The sequence below is a fragment of the Geotrypetes seraphini genome, chromosome 4 (genome assembly GCF_902459505.1).
Source record: "Geotrypetes seraphini chromosome 4, aGeoSer1.1, whole genome shotgun sequence".
Taxonomy (NCBI): domain Eukaryota; kingdom Metazoa; phylum Chordata; class Amphibia; order Gymnophiona; family Dermophiidae; genus Geotrypetes; species Geotrypetes seraphini.
The window spans coordinates 202,627,521-202,641,549 of record NC_047087.1 but is presented as its reverse complement, the minus strand read 5'-3'; the positions used below and the strand labels follow the sequence as shown (position 1 = coordinate 202,641,549).

At 40.7% G+C, this 14,029-nt stretch overlaps 1 protein-coding gene across 19 annotated transcripts in view; it reads left to right on the top strand.

Moving 5' to 3' along the window:
* CAMK2G (calcium/calmodulin dependent protein kinase II gamma) overlaps positions 1-14,029 on the top strand; it is a 543,897-nt gene that overhangs the window by 485,480 nt on the left and 44,388 nt on the right. For 8 of the 19 annotated variants that reach the window (XM_033940484.1, XM_033940503.1, XM_033940486.1 and 5 more), the window contains one exon: positions 12,844-12,969. The exons of the other annotated variants lie outside the window; for them this stretch is intronic. In XM_033940484.1, coding sequence (XP_033796375.1) covers positions 12,844-12,969 — 126 coding nt within the window. The remainder of the gene's footprint in view (positions 1-12,843; positions 12,970-14,029) is intronic. 19 annotated transcript variants of the gene reach the window in all.

Sequence of the window (14,029 nt, the reverse complement as noted above, 5' to 3'; positions counted from 1 at the left end):
ATGATCACTGGTTCCCAGCGTCTCTTCTACTTCTACATCTTGCGCCGGTCCATTTAGAAGTAAGTCCAGAATTGCATTTCCTCTCATGTTTTCCTTGACAAGTTGTTCCAGGAAGCAATCGTCCACTGCATCCAGGAACTTGGTTTCCCTACTGCAGCCGGAGGTGCCTAGGTTCCAGTCTATCCCCGGGTAATTGAAGTCACCCATGATAACTGCATTTCCTCCCTTGCAGTTGAGTTTAATCTCAGTCGTCATTTCTTCAGCTTTGCCAATTAAGTTAGGTGCTGGTAGGGCACCTACTAGCTCCTAACTTAAGGCACCATTTATAGAATATGCCCCTTATTGTGGAAAAGGAAGACCAAGGTTCTACTAGTACATTTAGAACAAATTATAGAAAATATTTTGTTAATGAACGTGTAATTAAATTCTGTTATTCATTACCCGAGAATCTGGCAAAAGCAGCTTGGCAGGGGTTAAAAGAGGTATGGACAAGTTCCTGGAAGAAAAGTCCATAAGCCATTATTTAGATGGAGTTGGGGAAATCCATTGCTTATTCCTAGAATAAGCAGCATAAAATCTGTTGTACTCTTGGGATCTTGCCAGGTACTTGTCTCCTGAATTGGCTACTTTTGGAAATGGAATACTAGGCTTGATTGACAGCAATCCCCAGTAAGGAATTGCTTTTTTGTTTATATAAGATGGCTCTTGGCTTGCTTCTATGAGCCCTTAATGGTTTTCACTCAGCTGATGAAAATCCCTTATAAGCCTCTGGCCTCCTTTGAGTAAAGTACCTGACCTAGAAGGATTTTTTTATATGTGGCAGTCACTTCAGTTTACAAGTCAAAGAGATTCATATCTTTGGTAGCCTTATCTAATATAAAATTTCAGCACAACAGTGTGGGGTTGTACATGTGTTACAACATTTTGCTTGAGATCATGATAAACTTCCACGTTGGTTACTTAACTATTTTTTTCAACATTTTCATCACAGATACATCCAGCAAAGGTAAATCTGCTCTGTACACTTTCATTTGTAAGAGAACTGTTTCCTATCTGGAGCAGATGGAAGAACTTAAGCCCACACAACTTGCTCTTTTTCTCCAACAGGCCTGCCATTGCTTGTTGAAAAGACACCAACTCGAGGTCAGATTGTATATGCTTCACTTACACCCAGTCAGGCTTGGTCTTAAACAGTCATATCAAGGCCCATAAAGTCAGAGTCATGGATTACATAGCTGGTCTATCTAAAGTTATCCTTTGAAGAAATTTGAAAAGATGCAATATAGAGTTTAGTCCACGAATTTGCATTCTATTGTTTAGATACTGGCAAGCTGTTCTTAAAGATCATGTTGAAAGTTAAAGCACAGCTAGTTTCCTTAGGCTTTATCTTTCATTTAAGATTGCCTTCATTTTAAGAAAATTATTGAAATTTATCTTATCAAAGAGTTGTGCACTGCTGTTGTGATCACTGTCCTTTATTTTGTTGATAAAACAACTCTTAGCTAGGGAATCTCATAAACATGAGTCATCCTGTCTTCAGAGACTGAAAAGTGGCCACCTGCAACAGGTGTTCCTTGGAAACCATCAGTCACACACGTCCGCCTTCCTACTGTCCTGGAATTTGGCTGATCGCTCTATTTACAGACCTTAGGAAAGAGACACAGCTGCAAGGACAAGGGACCTCAGAGGAGCCTTCAGGCTTTTCGTAGAAAATTCTAGAAATGTATTTCAGGTAGGTGCTTTGAAATGATGTCACTGCGGTTCCCATATCTCTAGAGAATGTCTTTAACAGGTAAGCAACTTTGTTTTTGTTGAGGAAAGAGAATGACAGCACCCTGATTATTGGTAGGTTGTTGGGGAAGGAGACCAGAAATTCTCTTCTTTATCGCTCATTCCTTGTGGAAGGAGGTTGCATGTATTCTAATTAATGCTCATTTATTGGAGGATGGGACTAGGAGCACCTTAACTATTCTTCATTTTGTAGTAGAAGGAAGAGTATTGAGTGTTCCTGAAGATGTTAGTTTCCTAATTGTTCATTCCTAGGGGCTGGATGGATTGCTGAAATATAGGATTTCTTTCTCTTTTTTTTATTAAGAAATGTGATAGTGAAGAGAGAATTCATTCCAAACTGATAACCCATCTTCTCTGCTTCTGTCCCATCAACTATTGCTGTCTTAACCCATCCTTTATTTCCCTCCTCCCCTTATTTCATGTTCTGGCCACCTTGTCATCCTTCCCATATCTTACCATTTGAATTCCTTACAGAATAGGCAGGGTGTTCCCATCTTTTGCTCCATGTGTTTCCATTTGCAGTTCTGGTCTGATGTTTGTGTGTTTCTTTTCACTTGGGTGGCTTTGCATTGCTGTGCATTTATATTGTTGCTTTTATTTTGGTTTAGTTCTAATTTTGAAATGTTTATACCATTCTCTGCCTGCCTTGTGCCACAACTTCTTGTTCACCCTAGGAAATTTTATTTAGGAGTATGAAGGTCTGCCCAACATAAGGGCAAATTTCTGACCTTATGTTTTGAAAGAAGTGGAACATTTTGATATCTTGGCCTTGTCCTCCCTGGCCCAAACGCAGCATCCAGAGCCACCATTATCCCATTATCTGGTCCATCCTCAAGAGTTTTTACAGTTCCTGATGAACAGTATTAATTGTAGATTTAAATTTATTAAAAACAAAGCAAGATTACCACAGTATTTTGAGAGAGAGAGTATGAAAATTAAAAATGGCCAAAATTCTTCTGTACAGAAACTAACACCAGTCAGATGGCATAAATTAACAGAAAATTCAAAAGGCTTTTGATACTTCAAAAACAATAATAATAGTTTTCCTTCCATTCCATCATTGTCTAATGCATTTGAAATGTAAGACAGCAGTAAGACCAGCGGACATCTCTGCTACAGAGGAGGAAAGGTTGATGAAAACCACCATATAGCATATCTTCTGAGCAAAGCTCCCCCCCAAAAAAAACAAAACAAAACAACAACAACCCCAAAAAACCCAGAGAGATACACACTTTAAAGTGTTACAATATAAGAAACAGAATTTAGGTTGAAATAAAAAGGAGATCCAGAAGAAGACAAAATGAGAAGAAACCTGAATCAATAAAGTTTGTAGATCTCCTTTAGGGTATTGATGTTAACCTGATAAATGTGTATTATGTACTGATGAAGCCAGAACCACACAGACAAATTCAAGGATACGTAACAGGTTTATTAATGGGATGTGAGCAATTAGGAAAAATGGGTTAAGCCACAGTGCAGCAGCAAAGAGAGATGATGCATGGGAAAAAATTTTTAAATCATATGCTCTCTTGGCCAAAGAAATATCTGCTGTAACTGTAAAATTCACCTCAGGCTCAGATTTGGAAAACTGAGTGATCAAATCTAAGTTAGGTCAAACTTATCACTTGTACCGCAGGGAAAAATAAGACACATTTATCAATAAGTTCCATTTTGTCAGAACGCATCCAGATATGTAATGTCACCAATGAGAAAAACATTGATGCAAAGTATGAGATATTGGGATACAATGCAAAGGATGTTTGCATACAGTAGGGGTAACTTTATTTTCCAAGTATACAGCATGCTTTCCCACTGAAAGTGGTTCTCATAAAATTAAATGGGGTCTACATGTGCAAAAGTAGGTGCACAGAAATTCACACCTGCTTTTGTGATGCACACATATGTGTTCCTGGAGGTATGGTTTGGGTGGAATTGACATTGGCCATGTGTACTTTATAAAATATCCAACTATTCAAAAATTCTAGGGAAAGGAAGACAAAATTATTTTGGGGTAAAGACAAAAATAATAACAACAACTTTATTTTTCTATACCGCAATACCATTACAAGTTCAATGCGGTTTACAGAAAAAGAAACTGTATACAGACAGTGATAATACAAAAAACTTTCAGAATTACATCAGCCAAATATAGCTAAAGTGTTTAGAGATGCATCAGTATAAACAAGAAGTCAGAAAAATTTATCAAAGAGATAAGTCTTAAATGACTCTCTAAATGTTTAATACAAGCAGGCATTTGGAATGAATTTTGTTAAACTAAATGCCTCCCACTTTTTGCGTCAAGTGACCCTACAAGTACGTCAAACCATAAACAAGTGGACCTCAAATCCCAAAGGAATCAGTACTCAGGGAGCATACACCTCCACTAAAGAATCAACTGTTAATCATTGGTCCGCTCCGGAAACAGGCCAGAGAGAAAAAAACTCCCTCCAGCAAGTGAGGAAGAAAAAGTCTCTAGCCAAAAAAACAGGCTCTTCTTAGCTACCTCAAGAAAGGGGGTACACGACACAAAAAGAACAAAAATCTATACGAGGCTATGATATCCAACTTGGGTGCTGTACTACCAATAGATTAAAAAAATACAAAACATATCATTCAAAAGTACTTAGCTTTCAAGCAGACAGTGCAGTTCCTCAAAAATCCATTCTCTGCTGGTCAAGCAAAGTTTGTAATCCACCAAACTGTTAAATCAGTATGTCATCGAAATGCAGATCACCCACTTTCCACCATTTACACTCAACAAGAGTCCTTGCAAGACCTTGTTTCGCAGAACGCTGTGTCAAGAGAAACCTCTCTCAAACTTCAAACTGCACAGAGTGAGAAAATGGCTTTGCCAAATAAAAGGATGCTGCCATGACATTGTCATGGCACGGAATTCAAAACGGCCAACCACTTAAAGGGAAACCCATTTTTTAGAATCTTAACAAAGGTTACAGCAGCTAATAGAGCAGAACAAATCTGTTTCTCATTTAAATAAAGCATTCCATGCAATGGTTGTATTCAGTCCTTCGGGTTCTACAGTATGCAACTCAAAGATTGTCTATAGAGCCACTTCTTTATATCCTGGGAAGTACCAGGGAGCGTGGAGGGGCCTGAGGCTCTGATTGACCCAGGTTATTTAAGGCCCCTCCTATTGGTGGGGCCTTAGGCATAGGGGCCAATCACTATTGCTATTGTTATGTATTTTTACTGTGTATGTTTATTGTGAACTGCTTTGGTTTAAAGTGAAACATAAATGTTTTAAATAAATAAATCAGAGCCTTAGGCTTCTCCCCAGTGCACCCGGGAAGAGGCTTGAGGCTCTGATTGGCTCAGATGCATAGAAGGGGCCTTAAACAATCTGGGTCAATCAGAGCCTCAAGCTCCTCCCTGGTGCATCCCAGGATGAAGAGGCGGGCCAGCTGGCCGGAAGAGGTAGGCATCCCTTTGGCCAGCCATCTAAGTAAGGTAAAGGAGCAAGGGTGGAGGTCGTCGGAGGCACGGCGGATGGATGCGTGGCAATGGGAGAGAGTTGGCATCTCTTCCGCTGCTGAGGAGGTGTGTTGTTTGGCAGTAGACAAGAGTAGGCATCTCTCCTGCTGCCGAGGGGGTGTTGGGGGTTTGTTGCATGACGTCAAGAGAAAGTTGGCATCTCTCCCACTGCCGAGGGATGTTGCCGGGGGGAGGGGGGGAGTGTTGCTTGGCGGAAGGAGGAGAGATGCAATGTCAGCTTTTAACAAGCGTACATAAGACATGCCTTTTCTCCCACAAAAATTACTTTAATTCATAAGACACGGCTACAATATATGCGCTCAAGAAGCGTTCTTTTACTACTCCCCCTAAAAATACAAACTACAATTTATGTGAATCATGTAATTTTTATTTTGTTTTAATAGCCACAGTCAAAACACATACTACGAGATGCACTTTTAACAGTGCTGGCACTGTACCAGCACCCCCGAACCAGTCGCTGATTTTTTTGTCGCCAAAAGCTGCACTTGGAGAATGACTCAGCGATGGTTGAGAATCTTCCGGAGTGCTCATTTCAATATTCAAAAACCCATTTGCATGGCAGTGTCGGAGACTGCTGGAAAGTGCACTAAAGACCTCATTAAGCCATTTTGATAATCCACTGCTAAAAAACATCCAAGCTAAACTGGCTGGAACCAGTGTAGTGATCACATTATAGGCAACCTTAAGTTTTGAGAATCTGACCCTTAGTAAGCTTTTCAGCCGAAAATCCCCTATATTTAGAAAAGTGTAAGTTAATTTTAGGCCTGCTAGTCATTTGCTTCGATTTACCAAATGTTAAAATTAGTGTTTAGCTTCTAATTTTTTTTTTTTTCCCTAAATCCACCTTAATTCTCAACTGCATTTAAGAATCCTAAATTTAGGAACCAAGTGAAACTAGGAACATAAATTTTCAAAAATCAAGTTTAAGAGGATTTCTCTCAAATTTAATATCCCTTTGTATATCAACCTCATAGATCCCAGTCCAAGTAATTTTTAAAAAAAATATTTTGTAAGAAAAATGCTAAAAGTCTAGAAACAAATCTAAAGGAAAATAAAGATATGCTTCCTGATGCCAAGCAAAGTCCAAATTGACTGTTATGCTTGTGTGGCTACAAGTTAGTGTAGACGCTAAACAAAAGATTGTGTTTAACAAGTTTAATTTGCAGGGAAGGGGGACCACTGAATGATTTCCTCCTTTGATAAGTTCTTCAGCATACATTGTGAAGTTGACTGAGTTGCTTCCATTGCATGCAAATAGATTTCATACATATTCATTGTGGAAAGCCTAACAACCAAGCTTGGTTGTGAACTTTGAGGAATCCTGCTGTAAAGCCGTTGCCTACATGTAGGTGCCCCAATGCAGTGCAGGGAGCACCTTTTCTATAACATAAGAATAGTCATACTGGGTTAGACCAATGGTCCTTTTAGCCCAATATCCTGTTTCCACAGTGGCCAATCCACAATATACACAATGCCACAAGTACCTGGCAAAACCCCAAATAGTAACTACATTCCAAACTACTATTCTAAGGGCAAGCAGTGGCTTCCCCCATGTCTGTCTCAATAGCAAGTTCTTTCAGGAACTTGTCCAAACCTTTTTTTTCCTTTTTTTTTTTTTAACCCAGGTATGCTAACCGCTGTTACCATATCCTCCAGCAATGAGTTCCAGAGCTTAACTATTCTTTGAGTAAAAAAAATGTTTCTTCCTATTTGTGTTAAGTATTCCATGTAACTTCATTGAATGTCCCCTAGTCTTTGTAATTTTTTAAAGAGTAAAAAATCAGTTCACTTTTACCCATTCTACACCACTCAGGATTTTGTAGACCTTGGTCATATCCTCGCTCAATTGTCTTTTTTCCAAGCTGAAGAACCCTTTTAATCTTTCCTCATGCGAGAAGAGTTCCATCCCCTTTATCATTTTGGCCACTCTTCTCTGAACCTTTTCTAATTCTGCTATAACGTTTTTTGAGCATGCAGAGACTAGAACTGAATGTAATACTCAAGGTGAGATCGCACCATGGAGTGATACAGAGGCATTATTATAATCTTGGTCTTAGTTTCCAGACCTTTCCAAATAATTCCTAGCATTCTATTTACCTTTTTAGCTGCCACTACACACTGGGTGGACAATTTCAGTGTATTGTCTACAATCGTACCTAGTATCTTGTAACTATAATTTGGATAATTCTTCACAATATGCATCACTTTGCACATCTGAGCACCCAAATTCCATTATAGAATACAAGTGTAACCTTGCATTGGTGCATCTCAATGTAGGTTCACCCACTTATGCCAGGTCTATGGTAGGTATAAATGGGCACACCCAAGTTCGACAAGTATCATGCACAACTTGCAGTATTCTATAAGTTGTGTTTACAAGTGTCCTGCTCTTGTATATGTTCCCCTTTAGACATGAGTCCTTATAGAAAAGTGCCTAGGATGCTTACATATGTAAGTGCCAATTATCACAGCACTTACATGCAGAGCACTTGTAAGTGAGAATGCAGTTGTTACAATTGCCCTTCTAAGTATTTAATGCAGAAAGGGAACTTGGTGCCCTGAGTCCAAATATGGACCCCTCACCCTCCAGAAGGCTTCCTAGCAAGGCAATTTCTAGCCAAGAGCTTCACCATCATATCTTATGCAACCCCTTATTCATCTTAAGTAGAAATTTCTGCTCTGTGACCTTTTCAAGTATTTTGGGTTTGAATTGTTTTATTTGAAAATAGGGGGTATCATAAGATATTGATCAAGAAACAAATATTAGTATGGCTGTCCCTAAACAAAACAATAAGCAGTTTATGTATTATGTTTTCTTTGTACATATGAAAGGCGTTCAATAATTTATCTACCGAAATATAAACGAAAGTAGCAAGCATGTTAAAATAAGTCTGTGCATGTTGTGACATGTCTCAAGATTACTCATGCACAGCTGCAAGATGAGTTCCAAGAATGCTGATGCCATGTAAGAAGGCCACGAGGCTCCAATGCTGTCAGGAGAACTTGGAGATGCTCCGTGAAGACCAAGTGAATTTTTTTCATTGTTTGGTGACTGGAGATGAGACTTAGGTCTATCACACAGATCTTGAGTCCAAAATGAAGTCAACACAGTGGAAGCAGAAGTCATCCCCCACCCCAAAATAGTTCAAGACAGAAAAATCTGCAGGCAGAGTCATGACAACTGGCTTTTGGGATTATGAAGGACTTTTGCTTCTGGAGTTTATACCACACAAGACAACCATAATCGGGGGAGCGTTACGCCAACAAAATGATCACTTTGTGGGAGCCAATCAAGGAAAAAAAGACAAGGAAATCTCACAGCAGGCATGTGTCACAACAATCACAAGCTGCCATCTGAGAAAGTGGGTTTCAGCAGCTGAACTATCCATCCTATAGTCCTAACATGGCTCCCTCAGATTATTTCCTGTTCCGAGTTTTGAAGAAATCTCTCTGCGGACAGCAGTTTTCAAATGATGGAGACATCAAGGAAGCTGTGACGTCCTGGTTCTTTTCAAAGGGATTAATGTCATTGCAGGAAAAGTGGATAAAGTATATGGAGCTATCGGGGGACAAATGTTTTGAAAATTCTTTTCTTTCATACTGAGGTAGATAAATTATTAAATTCCCCTCATACATTCTTTGATTTAACCCAAGATATCTACTTGCACCACCTTAAAAAAGTTTTATGTTGCTTGTGTTTTTCTTCTGTTAATTCATGCATCACATCTTTTATAAGGCCTGGATTAGAGAATGACACGAGGACAAATTTTTCTCTGTCTCTACAGGAACTCAATTTTCCTGTCCCCGTGAGTTTTGTCCCTCTTCCATTCCTGTAAGCTCTGCCTTAACCACACAAGCCTCAAACATTTACGATTTTAAAGTGTTTCAAGCTTGTGTAGATGAGGACACAGCTTGCAGGAATGGGGCAGGGACAGGAAAATAACTCGATGGGATGGAAAAATGAGTTCCCACGTGGATGGGGAAAAATTTGTCCCTGTGTCATTCTCTAGCCTGGATCACTCCTGAAAGCATTTATACTTCAAAGTTCCTCTGTAGTGCAGCAATAAAGATATGCAATTAACACAATGAGCTGATCCTGCTGAGCTCCAATAGCAAACTGTAAATAAATGTCATTGAGGTCTTCTACACCAAATCACTTATACCAAAATATTGGGGGATAGGCAAGAGACATTCCCCCTACGCTCCATCCCAACACAATAACCTAAAAAAAAAAGTAAGACCATCAAGATATAGAGATTGAGCTGGCCCTGTGGCTCTATGGTGGTGTTGAGTATTACCTTATGAACTTTGCGTCAGTTCTTATGCCTGGCTTCTACTCCCCAGGATGGATGCACTGTGGAGTTAAACCATAGATTGTTGTGAATGAAGGCTTGTGATGCCCTATTGCAGGGGTGGGCAACTCCGGTCCTCGAGGGCCGGAATCCAGTCAGGTTTTCAGGATTTCCCCAATGAATATGCATGAGATCTATTTGTATGCACTGCTTTCAATGCATATTCATTGGGGAAATCCTGAAAACCCGACTGGATTCCGGTCCTCGTTGCCCACCCCTGCCCTTGTGCAAAAGAGGCCAGTTCTATATGAGCTGGATGCCAGAAAGAAACAAAAAGAAGTACCAAAAAAATATATGTATATATATATATGTGTGTGTGTATGTATATATATATATATATATATATATATATATATATATATATATGTATGTATATATATACACACACATTTATACAGGAGAAATCCATAGATGTATGTATGTATATAAGAATTGCCATCACCGGATCAGACCCAAGGTCCATCGAGTCCGGCGATCCGCACACACGGAGGTCCAGTCAGGTGCACACTTGATGTACTATCCCTCTATGCCTCTCGTAAGGAGATGTGCATCTAATTTGCTTTTGAATCCTAGAACGGTGGATTCAATAATAACCTCCTCTGGGAGAGCATTCCAGGCGTCCACCACTCGCTGCGTGAAGCAGAACTTCCTGACATTTGTCCTGGTCTTGTCCCCCCTCAGCTTCAGTCCATGTCCTCTTGTCCATGTCACACTTGACGAGGTAAATAATTTATTTTCCTGCTCTATTTTGTCGATGCCTTTCAGTATTTTGAAAGTCTCAATCATGTCCCCTCGCAGTCTCCTGTATAAATGTCTGTTCTGTTTTAGTAGTTGCGATGATGTCTCCAGTTATAATATGTTTAGCAAATTCTTGCTATTTTCTTTCCTTCCTTAGGCCTAGATTCTCAAAAAGTCACATTAAAAACTGACGGGCCACTGTTGCAGCCCGTTATAGTAGCGATTTTAAAAAAGTGAGTCATTCTCCCCAAAACACTCATGTAAATTAGGTTAGTGGACAGTAGCAAAGATTCACTAAATTTGCATGTACCCATAGCTGGCTATAGCAATGGGCACATGCGCAGAATAAACGCAAAATAAAAACCACCCAACAACAAATTGAGCTACCAAAGTCAAGCAACCCTCCATCCGACAGCGGGAGAGATGCCCACTCTCATCCGTTGCAAACACTCTTCCCCCCTTGGCAGCGGGAGAGATGCTCACTCTCTACCACCACAAATGCCCCCCCCCCCCCATTAGCAGGAGAGATACCCACTCTCTCCTTCCACCAAGCAATACCCTCTTGGCAGCAGGAGAGATGCCCACTCTCCCTCTGCCACACAACCCCTCCCCATGCCTCCAATGACCCCGCCCTGTCACCCTTACCTTACAAAGATGGCAGGCTAGAGGGATTCCTACTCCCTCTGATGAGCAGGCCCGCCTCTTCAAAATGGTGGGCCTTCCCCTCCCCAGTGCATCCTAGGATGCACCCGGGAGGAGCCTGAGGCTCTGATTGGCCCAGGTTGTTTAAGGCCCCTCCTATGGGTGGGGCCTTATACGTTTGGGCCAATCAGAATCTTAGATCCCTCCCCAGATGCCTTGGCAAGGAGCCTAAGGCCCTGCCCATAGGAGGGACCTTAAACAACCCAGGCCAATCAGAGCCTCAGGCCCCTCCCTAGTGCATCCCAGGATGCATTGGGGAGGGGAAGGCATGCCATTTTGAAGAGGCGGGTCTGCTGGCTGGAGGAAGTAGGCATCCCTCTGGCCAGCAATCTAAGTAAGGTAAGGGGGAGAGGGCAGGGGTCATCAGAGGCACAGGGAGGGGTTGTGTGATGGAGGGAGAGGGTGGGTATCTCTCCTACTTCCGATAGGGTGTTGGGGTGTGTTGCTTGGCGGTGGGAATGAGTGGGCATCTCTTTCACTGCTTGGGGGTATTGTTTGCGGCGGTAGAGAGTGGGCATTTCTCCCACTGCCAAGAGGGGCTATAATACATGTGCTCAAGAAGCATGTTTTTACCACTCCCACTAAAAAAAAAAAAAAAAACAACTGTATTTTGAGAATCCATGTAATTTCTTCTTTTTTTTTTTTCATATACTTTTCAACCTCATTTTTTTTTTTTCATTTTATTTTTTCACACGTCACAAGATGCACTTTTAACAGTGCTGGCAATATAGCAGCACCTCTGGCCGGTTGCCGATTTTTTTGTTGCCAAAAGCTGACGTAGCTCTTAGAGAATGACTCGGCGATGTTTAAGAATTCAAAAGAGTGCGCATTTCAATATTCAAGAACCCATTTGCATGGCAGTGTCAGAGACTGCTAGAAAGCTCACTAAAGACTGTGATAAGCTGTTTTGATAATCTGCCACTAAAATGCAAGCAGACTAACCTTCTGGAACCAGTTTAGCGACCGCGTTAAAGGCAACCTTAAGTTTTGAGAATCTGGCCCTTAGTCTTATTATTGTTCTTTCTGAAACTTCCCTCTTCCCTACCGAGGAGTTGCCAGCTTTTCAATGCTATGACCATGGGGATTTTAAAGGGAGTTGTAGGGAAGTTTTCATGACAGTGTTTTGGTTACAATTCTTTGTTTGACACCCGGTTAGACTGTATAGATAATGCGGAATATAGATTTGTTAAATGAATGACCAAAAATCATCAACCAACTCAAAATTCAATTCTCAAGACACTATGGTTGATACTGGTTTGACAAAAGAGACAGTGTAAATTGCATTTATTTATGGGGTGGATAAACAAATAGACAATTTTTTTTTTTTTTTTTTTAACTAACAACGAGATAGCATTCCTGCTGAAAACAGGCGAGTTGTTAACCCCATTTCCTCAGCCCCTTCCCCACTAGGATTTGCAGTGAGCATGTTTCAATGTTCCCTTTTGTTTCCTCCCTCAGTGACTGGTCTGCGGATGTGCTCATTTCTCTGATTAAATTTTTATTTCCCAGAAGTACCACGCCTATACGATCATTACAGAACTGTGTGATCGCTACTGGCTCTCTGGTTCCTTCAGAGCATGCTCAGCAGACAGCCTGGGAGACTGGAAGGAGAGCACTGCCATCCTATCTGAAGCATTTCCTTATTTCATGTGTTTGTGTGTTGGCGTTAATTTCTGACTGCTTCATGGCTTCTTTTTTCATTATTTTTATTTTTATTTTATTTTGGTTAATGCTTATGTTTGTTTTGCAGCCACGCAATCTTGTGAAGAGAAACTTCTTGCCTGGGACAGCCCAGGACAGACAGTGGAGTTAGAGCGTGCTCAGTCGGAGCCCATACTCACTCCAGTAGTTCCATTTTCTCTTAACGGTGCACCGTGTAAGTTAGCCATTGGCTGGCAGTAGTGGATTAGTAGAACTACTAGTAGTGGCTTTTAACTTCCTCATTTGGCTCATCCTTGTGTTCCTTTCTCCCTCTCCATGTGTGCAGAAAGGAGAGATTACATTGTATTGTCAGTTGGCTGTAACTGGGACCTCTCAATTCTATGTAGAAATCTGGCAGTGTAAGCTGCCTTAGAGTAATACTCTTTGTGAAAGGTGGGAATTTAGGGGAGCTTTTGCATAGCAGTGACAGGGTACACTCTTTTCTAGTGATGCACTGGCAGTACAGGGTAGGATAAGCATGATTAGGAAGATCTCTAGCTGTGCTCTCTTTTTCCATTCTAGAGCCAGACAGTTCTCAGATATGTAGGCCTGTAGCCCTGTCCATTTTGTTCCAGTGGCTAGCACAAAGCTTCAGATGTCACAAGCAGGAAGGCTATGGGAAGTAATCTAGCATGGATTTTTTTTTTCAGAGAAGCAGACTTACTTTTTTTTTTTTTTTAAGCTACCAGGGTGCATTGTCTTTGTGGTTATCTCATATTGCTACTGTTAATTTCACGCTGATCAGTTCTCCCTGACATTACTAGGGCAATCAGCTGAATGTTGGAGGAAGACTGTTCTGAGACACGATGGCTGTACCACCCTTAAACTAATATAGTAGAAGGCCATGTGATAGTTGATCTACAGTGACCTCTTCAGCATTAGGGAAGTAGATGTAATAAACTTTGCTATTCATTAGTAAATGTAGCCTTTTATTTTTATGCATCGCAGACCAACCCATTCTTTGTTCTATGTAATCAACCTAGATAGCACTTTCTGAGGTATTCATTTGCATATAATATGCTTCTTTCCTGTTAGCATAGGTCAGTAGGATTCACTAATTAAGTCAGTGCTGTTTTGAATCCAGTGTGCTGAAGGAGAGCCACTGCCAAATATCTTATCATGCAGGACCTCAACACTGCTGATAAGTGTGTACATATCTATCCTCAACAAGCACACCTTCATACTTTTCATTAGGAGTATCCTTAAGGAGGTGGGAATTTCCAAATAAGAAATGT